General features: G+C 39.1%; 1 protein-coding gene across 1 annotated transcript in view; it reads right to left on the bottom strand.

Annotated features, from left to right (window-relative positions):
• dcdc1 (doublecortin domain containing 1) overlaps positions 1-12,509 on the bottom strand; it is a 366,393-nt gene that overhangs the window by 293,149 nt on the left and 60,735 nt on the right. Inside the window, exon 9 of the mRNA XM_062979386.1 lies at positions 2,464-2,630. Within this exon, the coding sequence (XP_062835456.1) occupies positions 2,464-2,630 (167 nt within the window). The remainder of the gene's footprint in view (positions 1-2,463; positions 2,631-12,509) is intronic.

The raw sequence follows: 12,509 nt of genomic DNA, 5'->3' as shown, positions 1-12,509 counted from the left end.
CTCGCGGCCTGTGATGTAAGCATGTCTGGGTACATGTGAAGAAGTGAAAGGATGTCCATGAAAACTCATGCTAGTAAATCAGTAGTCTCAAACATGCTCCTGGATTCTTTTATTCCTCTCTATTCAGAAACAGGCTAGCATGGATATCTCTTTGGGAACATGCCTGTGCATCTACATATTTTCTCTTCCAGCCATCATCCTTTGCACACATTAAATGTTGCTACAAATAGTCCCCTCTTATCTTCAAGATTAACAAGAACTTGCTGCTGAAACTGGCATCAAGGAAAAGATGCATTGTGTGTTGACTATTTCACACTGACCTTACATCACATTTTCCCCCTAACAGCATAAGAAGAAAAGGGCAAAAATAATATTAAGAAAAGTGATTTGAAGCTTATCAAATGCTTAAAATTCTCATTTTAAATTATAATGAATATTATTACTAACCACGGAGGTCACCATTTTAATTTCATAATTGTAAAATTCTTACTCTTACTACTATTATTTTGGAAAGTAAATCATTCACAAACCTTTACTATTACACGATTGGTGGGAATGAGAGAGAGGGCCTTCTCATCGGTTGTCCCCTCATCTGTGGACCTCTCTCTCTAGTGAAATCAGACTGGCACCCTTCCTTCTGTTCTTTCAGAAAAAACTTAAAACATGGCTGTGGGACCAGGCATTCGAGCAGCAAACGCAGCAATAATAAGAAGAATGATTTATGTGTCTGATAATGGTCAGACCCTGGACTATGACCTAGACTTGTGTAATTTTTAAATGATGTTTTATAATTGATGTTTTAATTATCTGTTTTAATACTAATTTGTTTCTATAATTGTTGTTTTAGCATCTAATGATTGTCGGGGGGGGAGGGGGGTGAGAAAGACGGGATACAAATGTATGAAATAAATAAATAAAGTACTAGTTGATGACTCTGAAACTGAACTGCTAAGGAAAATTGAACCAATATGTTTCTCCTTGAACATATGTTGCTCTTCCCACATTCAAGCACATTTATATTTTGAAATGTTATCTGTATTGTTTTCAGTATAATTTTTGCCCATGTATGATATACCAATGCTTCAATATCTTCAAAGCAAAAGAGAATCTGAAAATTATCAAATAGCTACATTTTAATGGGCTTATATAAATCCATAAAAGCTCAACAACAGAGATTGGCTGCTTTATTTGATCCGTAGTTGATAAATACGGAATTATCCTAGAAATAACTGCCATCATATAAAATTCCAACTTCGAGAGGTAAATACTTTGAAAGGTCTTGCACCAGAACTATCTTACAGGCAAAGGAAGCACTTAAAAATAGGAGATTTGTGTAATTTCCTCCACCCCATCCCCCTTCAAATTGAAGTCTGGGTCAAGCATTTCTTGAAACTAGCCCTTTTTGTCAGCTATATCATCTGATTATGCATTCTTGATTATTTATCATGGATTACCATTTTCTCAGGGCCAAAACAGTTTATTCCAATGTAAATGCTCATTTCTCTCTACAGCTCTGACAGCAGGAGGTGCTATATAAACAGCATGACTGGCAGGTACTTCTTCCAGCCCTCCTTACTCACCCCACCCCTTAGGAAGGCTGAGTGCATGAGGAATTCATCTTTCAAATATGCCTGAGAACAGTGATAAATCTCATTTTACAGTGCAATATTCATTTCTGATCTCATGTTCAAATACATTCCAATTACCAAATGATTGCTCTCAAAAAAAATAAATGATGACAATAATAATAATTCGGAAAAGAAATGCACATTTCCTCTAGTTCAAGTCAACTACATAGATCTTACATGGAAGCACATATCAAACTGTTAGAATAAAACACAGATATGCACTGCAGATGAACATGCAAAATAATTGCATAGATAGATAGCTGTCATCTTTACACACACAAAACCCTTATCAAAATATAATGATCTGAACTGGGTTTTTTCTAATTTAAACATATTTTATATATATCTATTAACTTTCTGATGGATTGCCTTGTCCATTATTGCCAACGTCTCACAGCAAAATATCAACAAAAAGGAAAATATTGTTTAGTTATGTTTACATGTGTTATATAAATATTGTATGTATTTTTCTAGTCTGGTTCTTCTTGCATTAGTGAAAAAGAGAAAGATTTATGAAAAATTACAAGTAACCCTAGTTAGAAAAAGCTATATATTTAATTCCCACAGAAAGAATGCCTCACTAAGCACAGAGCTCAGCAAGAGGGAAAAAAGATTAGACATATAACACCCCACACTGAAAGACATACACAATTAGCTCCATTATTGTTGGCATTAAGATTATAGGAGAAACATTTCAACTACCTATTGAGTACCAGAACTCATGCAATATGTCATCCTTCCTTATGACACAGTGCCAATCACAGCTTTTTTTTTACAACTAGTACATTTAATAACAAAGGGAAAAAGCAGCTTTTAAAGACTTGGGATTACTCACCTGTTCACAGTAGTTTCTTGCAGACTTTAATCGCTGGTGCAAGGCCAATAGGACTCCTTGGATATATATCTTTGCTCCAGAGGGGCTGAAACCTTCTCCCTTAGAGACCCAAAGAGGTCCCCGCAAAGGTGTGATGGAATTTTGCAAGCATTTATCTAGCAGAGGAACTACACCAGGGCAAAGAAAAGGGGGAGAATAAAGAAGACATTGTTTTGACCCAGCTGTAACAGTCTGAAATGCATCCCCAAACTCAGAAATCTTAACATCTATTATTTATATCTGACCTGGGTTAAGTCTTAGAAAAACAGATCCTGCCTTTCTAGTGGCCACCATGAAGGATGTATTTATATTGCGACCCCCCCCCCCCCAACACCACCCCATATAAGACTCATAAGCCTTGTGAGCACACCTGAATAGTTTTGAAGTGTGTCTAACTAGCTGCACAGAGTGTCATGGTGTGCACTGATTGCCTTATCTTCTCATTTATCACAGATGAGTTGGAACCAACCTTGCTGAAATCTACTGGCATTGTCCTGATAAAATTGCAAGATCCCTGTTGCCTCAGTGCATAGTTTCCTGTCAAGGAGTGTATATATTTTCAGATCAAATACTTTACACATCTGATAACGGTTAAAATATACAAAGCCATTTTAAAATGAAGTGTTACCATAACCAGTTTACATTATAAAAAAGGACTGATCTCCCCAGCAAGAAAATAAAATGATTAATGTAATTTTTGTGTTTGTCTTTTTTAAGTTAAGAGGAAAAATGCATATATGAGAACACATATGCAAAACAATACTGGTTTCACCTTTTGTAATCATTTTCCATCAGAAGATGAGAAAAACTCTTACCTATGCAAATAAGTGGCAGACATTTAAAATACATTTACATTTTTAAATTACAGCTTTGGGTTTTCTGTTAAGGGAATTCCTCATACATGAACCCCATAGAGTAAAACAGTCAAGAGCACTGCTATTAATAAAGCCTGAAATTAGAATTTGTTTATTTTTTCCTATTAATGACAAACAAATGCTAGCAGATAATTGCTTTCAGGAAAAAAACAGTGCTTATTGTTCTTCATTTACTATGTACTTAAAATTTACTTCTATGGAAAAAATAAGCTTTCATTCAGAATCTAGAACAATGGAGGTTCCCACAGCAACATTTCAGATCAGTACTTTCTTGAATCTGCTTACCCATATTTCTACTCCAAGAGACACTGGCTTTTGGAACAAGCTGAATTAAGTATATGGAAAGTAGGTGGATATATCCAAAACTAGAGATGAACAAATGGGTGGTGGTGTTCAGGGCAAGACAAACTCAGATAATTTCATGTATGCAAAGAGGTAGGATATCCGCCTTCTCTGGTTAGGGTTTGTGGTCCTCTGTTTCTTCTCAGACTTTCTCCTCACAGTGAGTAATATTGTATTCTCTGGCACATTCAGAGGACAGCAAACATAAATTATAAAACGCAAGCATCCCATTTCCCTATGAAGAGACTACTTGGGTTAGTGTTTAATTTTTGAGGAGAACTCTAAATGTGTGTATGAAACAGAGAGACAGGCAAACAGACAGGAAATGTCTATCCTCACCTTACGAATTCTGCTTCTAGTTCTAAATGTGTGTGAGAACACAGACTATGCTTTCTTAGCAATACGTGAAAAGACACTCTGCATAAACTACCGATATTCTTAATATTCAGACTTGAATCTTATTAATTCCTACTAGCATACATCCTCTGGATCAATGTAACTGATATCTGTGTTGGCTAGCAAAGTTACAATTGATTTGTCAGTCAATCTTTTATTGTATTTCATTAAAACCCATTAAAAGCCACAAAATATGCACAAATATAAGTTTAGAAGTTCTCATGCACAATCCACCTCAAAGCAGAGTGATTACATAAGTATTTTTTGCATTCTTAGCAAACAAACCTTTTAAAATATGAGACATATAGGTCACAGCTACTGATTTAGTGGGTCTACTTAGCTAAGACTAGGCTGAAAGGTATAGAGAGGGATGCCAAGGTTCAGTGGTGAGGACAAATCACTCTGCATATTCTCATAACCATTCTAATTTTCTGTTAAGATTCACTGGCTGAGTTTTAAGTTGTTATTTATTATTTAAATATTTTAATTGTACTGTATTACCTATTACATGCAATGCTGTACAGTTTTGTAGTAATCCTTAGCCAACATTTTCAGAACACCTTTTCCTCTTAGCACTGACTGTACTCCTTTTCACTTGTATTCCTAGTCTTTTAGAGGCATAACAGCAAGAGCCAGCATGGTGTTGTAGATTTTTGAGACTAAGGTTTCCATCCTTGCTTGGTCATGGAAACCCATGGGTATCCTTGGGCAAGTCACACACTCTCAGCCTCAGCGGAAGGCAACATCAAGCCCCTTCTAAAGAGTTCCCATAAGTCAGAAATTCCTCAAAGGCACACAACAACGTTTGAGACTATCAATTTTCTTTTTGGGTCAGATAATCTATCATCACTGCTGGCCAGATAATCTTTTTTGGTATCCCACTTGCTCTTAGCAGCCAACTTTGCTGCATTAAGCAGGAAAAAGACATTGTAAGCCATATCTCCAGAGCGTGAGGACACAAAATCTATCAATAAAATAATCCAGATCTTCAAAATTAATTCTTTATTTTAGGGTCAACATAAAAGGCAAGAATGGAAAAAAGCATATGTCACAGGCCCATTTGTGCCTCCTTGAGATCACAAAAGAAGGTATAAGTCTCAACCCCTTGATACCCTCCTTCTAGAAAAACAACCCTCTACAACAGGCATCCTTAAACTATAGCCCACCAGCTGTTTGGGCCTCCAACTCCCAGAATTCCTGACCAGGCCTGTAGCGAGGGGGCGGTTTTAGGGGGTTCAACCCCCCCCCCCCCAAAAAAATTTTCAGGTTATAAAAAAAATCTGGTTTACTCATGAATTTTAACTGGTTAACCAAATCCCCATGCTAAGTCTATGAGACACAAAACATTAAGAGCCCCTCCAGGCACTATCACAAGCAGATATTGACAGGTTTGTAGCGGGGAGGGGTGTGTGCTAGGGGTTAAACCCCCCCCCTCCGAAATTTTAAAACCCCCCCCAAAAAAATTTTCTGGCTACGGCCCTGTTCCTGACCATTTAACAAGCTGGCTAGGGCTTCTGGGAGTTGGAGACCCAGTTGGAGAACGGCAGTATGAAGATACTTGCTCTACAAAATGGCACTTGTGTTCCCAGAAGAATCAGAAAGGATGACAATTTTGCCATTTGCAGGTGGTGCTTGGGTCTATTTTATGTCCCCAAAGCAGATTGTGGAAAGATGAAGTGCAGAGGAGAAAAAAATGATCCCCAAACTTTCAGAAGTTTCCCATCTCTGATGTAGGGACATATGAGAGAAATGGAATCAGACAGACACATAAAAGCCACCCCAAGACTCAGGAATGACCTGCCAGTAGAGTTCTGACAGCTAGATCAGCTGTCAGAATTTTAAAAAACCATCTAAAGACACATCTCTTTCGGAAGGCTTACCCAGACAGTTTTTAACTATGAATCTTCAACTCATGTTCTTTGTTTGAGGTCTATTTTGTGTATTTTATTACGTATTTTATAGAAATGCAGTTTTAATGTGACTCTTTTATACAAATACATATATTTGTTGAATTTTCACAATGTTCATGTTTTTTAATTGTGTTGTAACCTGCCTCAAGCCGTAGGGAGAGGCAAGTAAGAAATAAAATTATTATTGTTGTTATTGTTATTAGAAAATCTAGCTGTTTCTAACATTATCAATGCTCATAAATATGAAATACATTATTCCTTTCCAGACAAAATAACTGATGGCTTCAGTGAGCTAGAATTGAACATTATTTTTAACTCTGTTGCATAGAGAAAGGAACGATAGCTCAGGGGAGGAACAGTTGCTCTGTCAGATTTTTAGGAGATATACTTGAGATTTCAAACTGCTTTCAGTGTTTATCCATCTAGGAACAGTGCCAAATTACAAATGATATTAAATGAATTTAATTGCATTTTTTCTGACCCAAACTCCAAAGACATTTGGGGGTCCTCCTCGATTCAGCGTTGACGCTTGAAGCACAGGTGTCGGCGGTGGCTGGGAGGGCCTTTGCACAACTCAAGCTTGTGCGCCAACTGCGACCATACCTCGTGAAGTCTGATTTGACCACGGTGGTCCATGCCTTAGTTACCTCTAAACTGGACTACTGTAATGCGCTCTACGTGGGGCTTCCCTTGAAGACGGCCCAGAAACTACATTTGGTCCAACGCTCGGCGGCCAGATTAATAACGGGGGCAAGTTACAGGGAGAGATCCACTCCCCTGTTTAAGGAGCTCCACTGGCTGCCGTTCATTTTCCGGTCCCAATTCAAGGTGCAGACCATCATCTATAAAGCCCTGAACGGTTTGGGACCCACCTACCTCCGTGACCGTATCTCCTACCATAAACCTGCCCGATCTTTACGATCATCCGGGGAGGCCCTTTTATCACCACTGTCTATATCCCAGGCCCGCCTTGTGAGTACAAGGGAGAGGGCCTTTTCCGCTGTGGCCCCCCGACTATGGAATGCACTGCCCACTGAGATCAGGCAAGCTCCCACTCTGTTAGCTTTTAGGAAAGATTTGAAAACATGGCTCTTCCGCTGTGCTTTCGGTGAGTAATTTTGCTATATATGTCTGTGTTACTCTCCCCTCAGCATTTATTTTCTAGACTGCCCTACTTTCTTGTGTCCCTGCCCACAATGGAGTACCCCCTCTGTCCCTCTCACTCCGAGTTTTATCCTTGTGTCCATGCGGCCTGCCCATGTTTAACTGTTTTTTTTTGTTTTTTTGGTTTTTTTTTTTAATTTCTTGATGTAATGTCTATTATCAACTATTGTATTGCTTTTAATTGTGTTATGATATGTTGTTTTTATATGTTATTATATTGTATTGCTCTGGGCGTGGCCCCATGTTAGCCGCCCCGAGTCCCCGTTGGGGAGATGGTGGCGGGGTATAAATAAAGTTTTATTATTATTATTATTATTATTATTATTATTATTATTATTATTATTATTATTTACCTCTGCATTGTAGCAGCAAATGACTGGGCTAAACTCCATCACCTCCATACCCTTCAATCCAGGTGATCTTTACCCCAAGAGGTCCTCTCTGCATTGCTGGGTTTTTTTTTTTAAAACAAACATTCTGTATGAGTCTGACTCTGATATATTTTGTCCCTGTTGCTAAGGCTTCATAAAAATGGGCAACACAAATCCAAAAAAAAATTAACCCACTGTGAGTATATGTAGATTTCTCCACAGCTCTTAGCAAACTTTGTTGAGGCTACCTGTGAAGAATCTAGTAGGAAAATGCATTGTTAAAAGTGTTAACCACAATCATGGAATTAGAGTTGGACAGACCACAAGAGCCATCCAGTTCAACACCCTGCCATACAGAAACAGTACAATCAAAGCATCCCAACAGCCTCTGCTTAAAAACCTCCAGAGAAGGAGACTCCACTACACCCAAGGCAGCATATTCCACTGCCAAACAGCTCTTACCATCAAAAAGTTCCTCCTGATGTCCTGCAATTTGAATACTTTGGTCCGTGTCCTTCTCTCCACAGCAGCAGAATACAAGCTTGCCTCCTCAATGTGACATCCTTCCAAATATTTAAATATGGCTATCATGCCAAGGTTTTCCATGACATCCTCATGAAGAAGCTATTAAAATGTGAGCTAAACAACACTACTGTTAGGTGGATTCGGAACTGATCGACCGACTGAATCCAACAGGTGCTCCTCTTCAGCCTTCTTTTCTCCAAGCTAAACATATCCAGCTCCCTAAGCTGCTTCTCATAAGGCTTGGTTTCCAAATATTTGCTCTTTTTGATTGCTCAGAATTCTTGTCAATATCCTTCTTGAATTGAGGTGCCCAGAATTGGACGCAGTATTCCAGGAGAGGGTCTAACCAAGGCAGAATAGAGTCGGACTATGTCTTCCCTTGATCTCAACACTATATTCTTATTGGTGTAGAATCTCATTGGCTTTTTAAGCTGCTGCATCACAGCACTAACTCATGTTTAGCTTGTGGTCTACTAAGACTCCTAGATCCCTTTCACATGTACTGTTTTCAAGCCAGGTGTCACCCATCCTATATCTGTGCATTTCATGTTTATTGCCAAAGTGTAGAACTGTACATTTCTCCCAACTGAAAGTCATTTTATTAGTTTGGGTCCAGTTTTCTAATCTGTTAAGGTAATTTTGGATTCTAATCCTGTCCTCTGGAGTATTAGCTATCCCTCCCATTTTGGTGTCATCTACAAATTTGATAAACTTCAGATGTTGAATAGCACTGGCACCAGGAGAGACCCCGCTGGCACCCCACTGGTAACTTCTCTCCAGGATGAAGAGGAGCACCCTCTGGATTTAACCAGTTAACCAATTCCCAATCCACCAAACAATAACATTGTCTAGCTCATATTTTATTAGCTTCTTTGTGAGGATGTGATAGGAAGCCTTGTCAAAGGCCTTACTGAAATCAAGATATACTATATCCACAGTGTTCCTTTCATCTACCAAGTTTGTAACTCTATCGAAAAAAGATATAAGGTTCATCAGCATGACCTGCTTTTGAGAAACCCATGTTGACTTCACATTCCTTTCTAAATGATTACTAATTGTCTTTTTAATTACTTGCTCCAGAATCTTTCCCGGTACTGATGTCAAACTGACTAGATGGACACAACATTTGCCTTCTTCCACTGTGTTGAAACTTCTCCTGTTCTCCAGGAATTCTCAAAGATGATTGCCAGTGGTTTTGAAATTACATCTGGCAATTCTTTTAATTCCCTTGGATGTAGTTCAACCATTTTAGAGGGGTGTTACTTATGCCGTTTCTCTAAAACATTGTTCAATAAAGCCTAGACATTCACTGAAAACACACATGGGATTTAATTATGCTGCATACCAGCTGATCAGTATCATATTCTCTACTTATGAGCAAAGTATTTTGAAAGCATCATGGCATATTAAAAGAGGCTCAACTTTTTTCCCCGTATTCCTAACATGAAAGTGGAGTGGAGGAGTGGAGGGGCTGAGCCATCCTCACCCTCAAAACGATCAGGCAAAACAAAATCAACAAGACTGCTGAGTAGTTGAGCCCTATCTGGAATTATCAATCAGAAGTACACTAAATGATGTATACTAAATGATGAAGAAAGCATACACACACACGGGAATATCAAGGACTGCTTGCTGCCTATGATATGCACACTTACATGTGAGTAAGGTACAATTAAAACATGGAACTGACTTCTAGATGCAGCTTGTGCTCATAAGACTCTTGATCCTGAAGGAATACTAAATAATATTTGCCCTCCCACTGTCTGTGACCTCAAGCACTATGATAGATGTTATGAATGCTTGGCTGAAGGAACCAGATCACAACAGTACAATGCCTTGGCCTCAATGGCCCAAGAGAACATCTATTCTCTCTTCAAGAGTTGCTTCACTGTGTTAAAGTTGGGCTTACCTCCAAGAGTAAGAAAATGAGGTAGAGGAAAGTTGCAGCAGCCGTTTTTGTGTGTGTGCGCGCGCTAGGAAAAAACATTATTTAAAAATGAAACCTGCAGCATTGATACTCAGAGTCATCCTTGGAGTAAGAAGCCTTCACAAAATATTTATTCTATAATTTTTTACTTTCTGCATATGCTCTGGGCTAGTTTCCCTCAAGACTAGAGTTTTGGGACATTGATGTCCCAGATCTAAGTCACAGAATCAGAGTTGGAAGGCATCCCAACAGTGATATAACCAACTTCTGCCAGGGCAGGAATCCAAAGTAAAGCATTTCTGAGAGGTAGTCATCTATCTTCTGCATTTTTCAATGCAGGAGAGCCCATGATTCTTCAAAATAGTCCTGCAAATGACCTTGTGCACAGTAAGAAGAATCATAGAATCATAGAATAGTAGAGTTGGAAGAGACCTCATGGGTCATCCAGTCCAACCCCCTGCTAAGAAGCAGGAAATCGCATTCAAAGCACCCCCGACAGATGGCCATCCAGCCTCTGCTTAAAAGCCTCCAAAGAAGGAGCCTCCACCACAGTCCGGGGGAGAGTAGAGGGGGAGCATGACTTCCCTGGATCTAGATGCTATACCCCTATTGATGCAGGCCAGAATCCCGTTGGCTTTTTTAGCTGCCGCATCACATTGTTGGCTCATGTTTAACTTGTTGTCCACAAGGACTCCAAGGTCTTTTTCGCACACACTGCTGTCAAGCCAGGCGTCCCCCATTCTGTATCTTTGATTTCCATTTTTTCTGCCGAAGTGAAGTATCTTGCATTTGTCCCTGTTGAACTTCATTTTGTTAGTTTCGGCCCATCTCTCTAGTCTGTCACGATCGTTTTGAATTCTGCTCCTGTCTTCTGGAGTGTTAGCTATCCCTCCCAGTTTTGTGTCGTCTGCAAACTTGATGATCGTGCCTTCTAACCCTTCATCTAAGTCGTTAATAAAGATGTTGAACAGAACCGGGCCCAGGATGGAACCCTGTGGCACTCCACTTGTGACTTCTTTCCAAGATGAAGACGACGCATTGGTGAGCACCCTTTGGGCTAGTGTATTGTAGATTAACACTTTATGCATTAGCCTTTTTGTAGAATATAAAATTCATTTTTGGTTCTGAAGTCATACTGATAGTTTGATCAATTACCATAGAAACTATTATTAACTGGGAGAATTTCCAAACAGCTATAGTAAGAGAGAACTAAAAAGGATGCAAATGGTATAGAGGTTTTATATTAACAAGGACTAAAAATAAGTTTTTTCCCCTCCCCACTTGACTTCATTATAGACAAGGATTTATGGTCTTCTCAGAGAGAGAAAAATGGAAGTTCATCTCTTGCTTCTCATTCCCTAAATCAATAAGTTGCGTGAATGCTTTTTAAAACTTTGCTTCTTCATAATCTTAATTTTTCTCTGTTCTTGATATCTGAATTTAGTTTTATGAGGTCCTTTAGAGTCCAAGAAAGTTTTTCCAATTCTACAGCATTTAGCTGATGTAGGAACATAACCATGTTGAATGAGACTGAGGCCCCAACTTTACTGTCCATTTAATACGAACTAGTATTGAAGAAAGTAGTTTTACTGTTGAGATGATTGCGTAGAAAATCCAAGATTCAGTTTGAGACCCAGATGGTTATTCCACAAATCACTGAGCACTGATGCACATTAAGGGCTTCCTTTTGCACACTTTTGTGGGAGTTTGTTGTCTGGACACCACAGTTCGAAGCTAGCTTTGAAGAGCATTAAATGATCAGTATAGATGGCGTACCCAGAAATTTTCCAATCCAGCATTCAAAGTCTATCTCTCAAATATGATTATCTAAAATTCATTAATTTTTGTCTTGAGGGGGAAAGTTTCCCAAACATGGTGTATGTAATATGGCAGGTCTGAGCAAGTACTACGGATTGCCCCCTTGGGGGACTTCAGGGGGTTGCACTGCTCCTATGGTATGCTCTTATTATGTGCCCCGCATAATATTAATTTTAAAACTTTTTTTAAAAAAAGCTGACAATGAGAATATGGCACAGAAGCTCAGAAGAAATTAAGAACTGCCCCCCAGCAAAGATGCCAAGCTGTCCATGGTAACATGCCATGTTGCATATGAGAGATGAAGAAAAGAGAAAGACAAAGAGATAAGGTAGAAAATCCCCGGTCAGTCCTACTGTAGGTTAAGGAGGGGGTTTATGACATGGAGCCAGGTTGATATATTTTACATTGACTTGCAGCACCATAACATTACTTGAGAAAAGATAAATAGCGCAGATATTAATGACACAGTGATAAAGCCATTAGATCATTTATCCTGTCTGGATAGGCACAATGGATAGAAAGCGCCTGTTTGGCCCTAAAGAACCTACAAAAAGGATCAGACTGAGATCACAACAGAGGTGTCAATCATTCAGATCTTCCAATTTACAAGACTCATGGAACAGTCCTAGCCTGAACAGGAAGAAACGTTGTGAAATGCAGTCTGGAGGACTGCAGGATC

The sequence above is a fragment of the Anolis carolinensis genome, chromosome 1, assembly GCF_035594765.1.
Source record: "Anolis carolinensis isolate JA03-04 chromosome 1, rAnoCar3.1.pri, whole genome shotgun sequence".
NCBI classification, from domain to species: domain Eukaryota; kingdom Metazoa; phylum Chordata; class Lepidosauria; order Squamata; family Dactyloidae; genus Anolis; species Anolis carolinensis.
The sequence above is the reverse complement of the archived record's forward strand: the minus strand, read 5'-3'. Positions and strand labels throughout refer to the sequence as shown.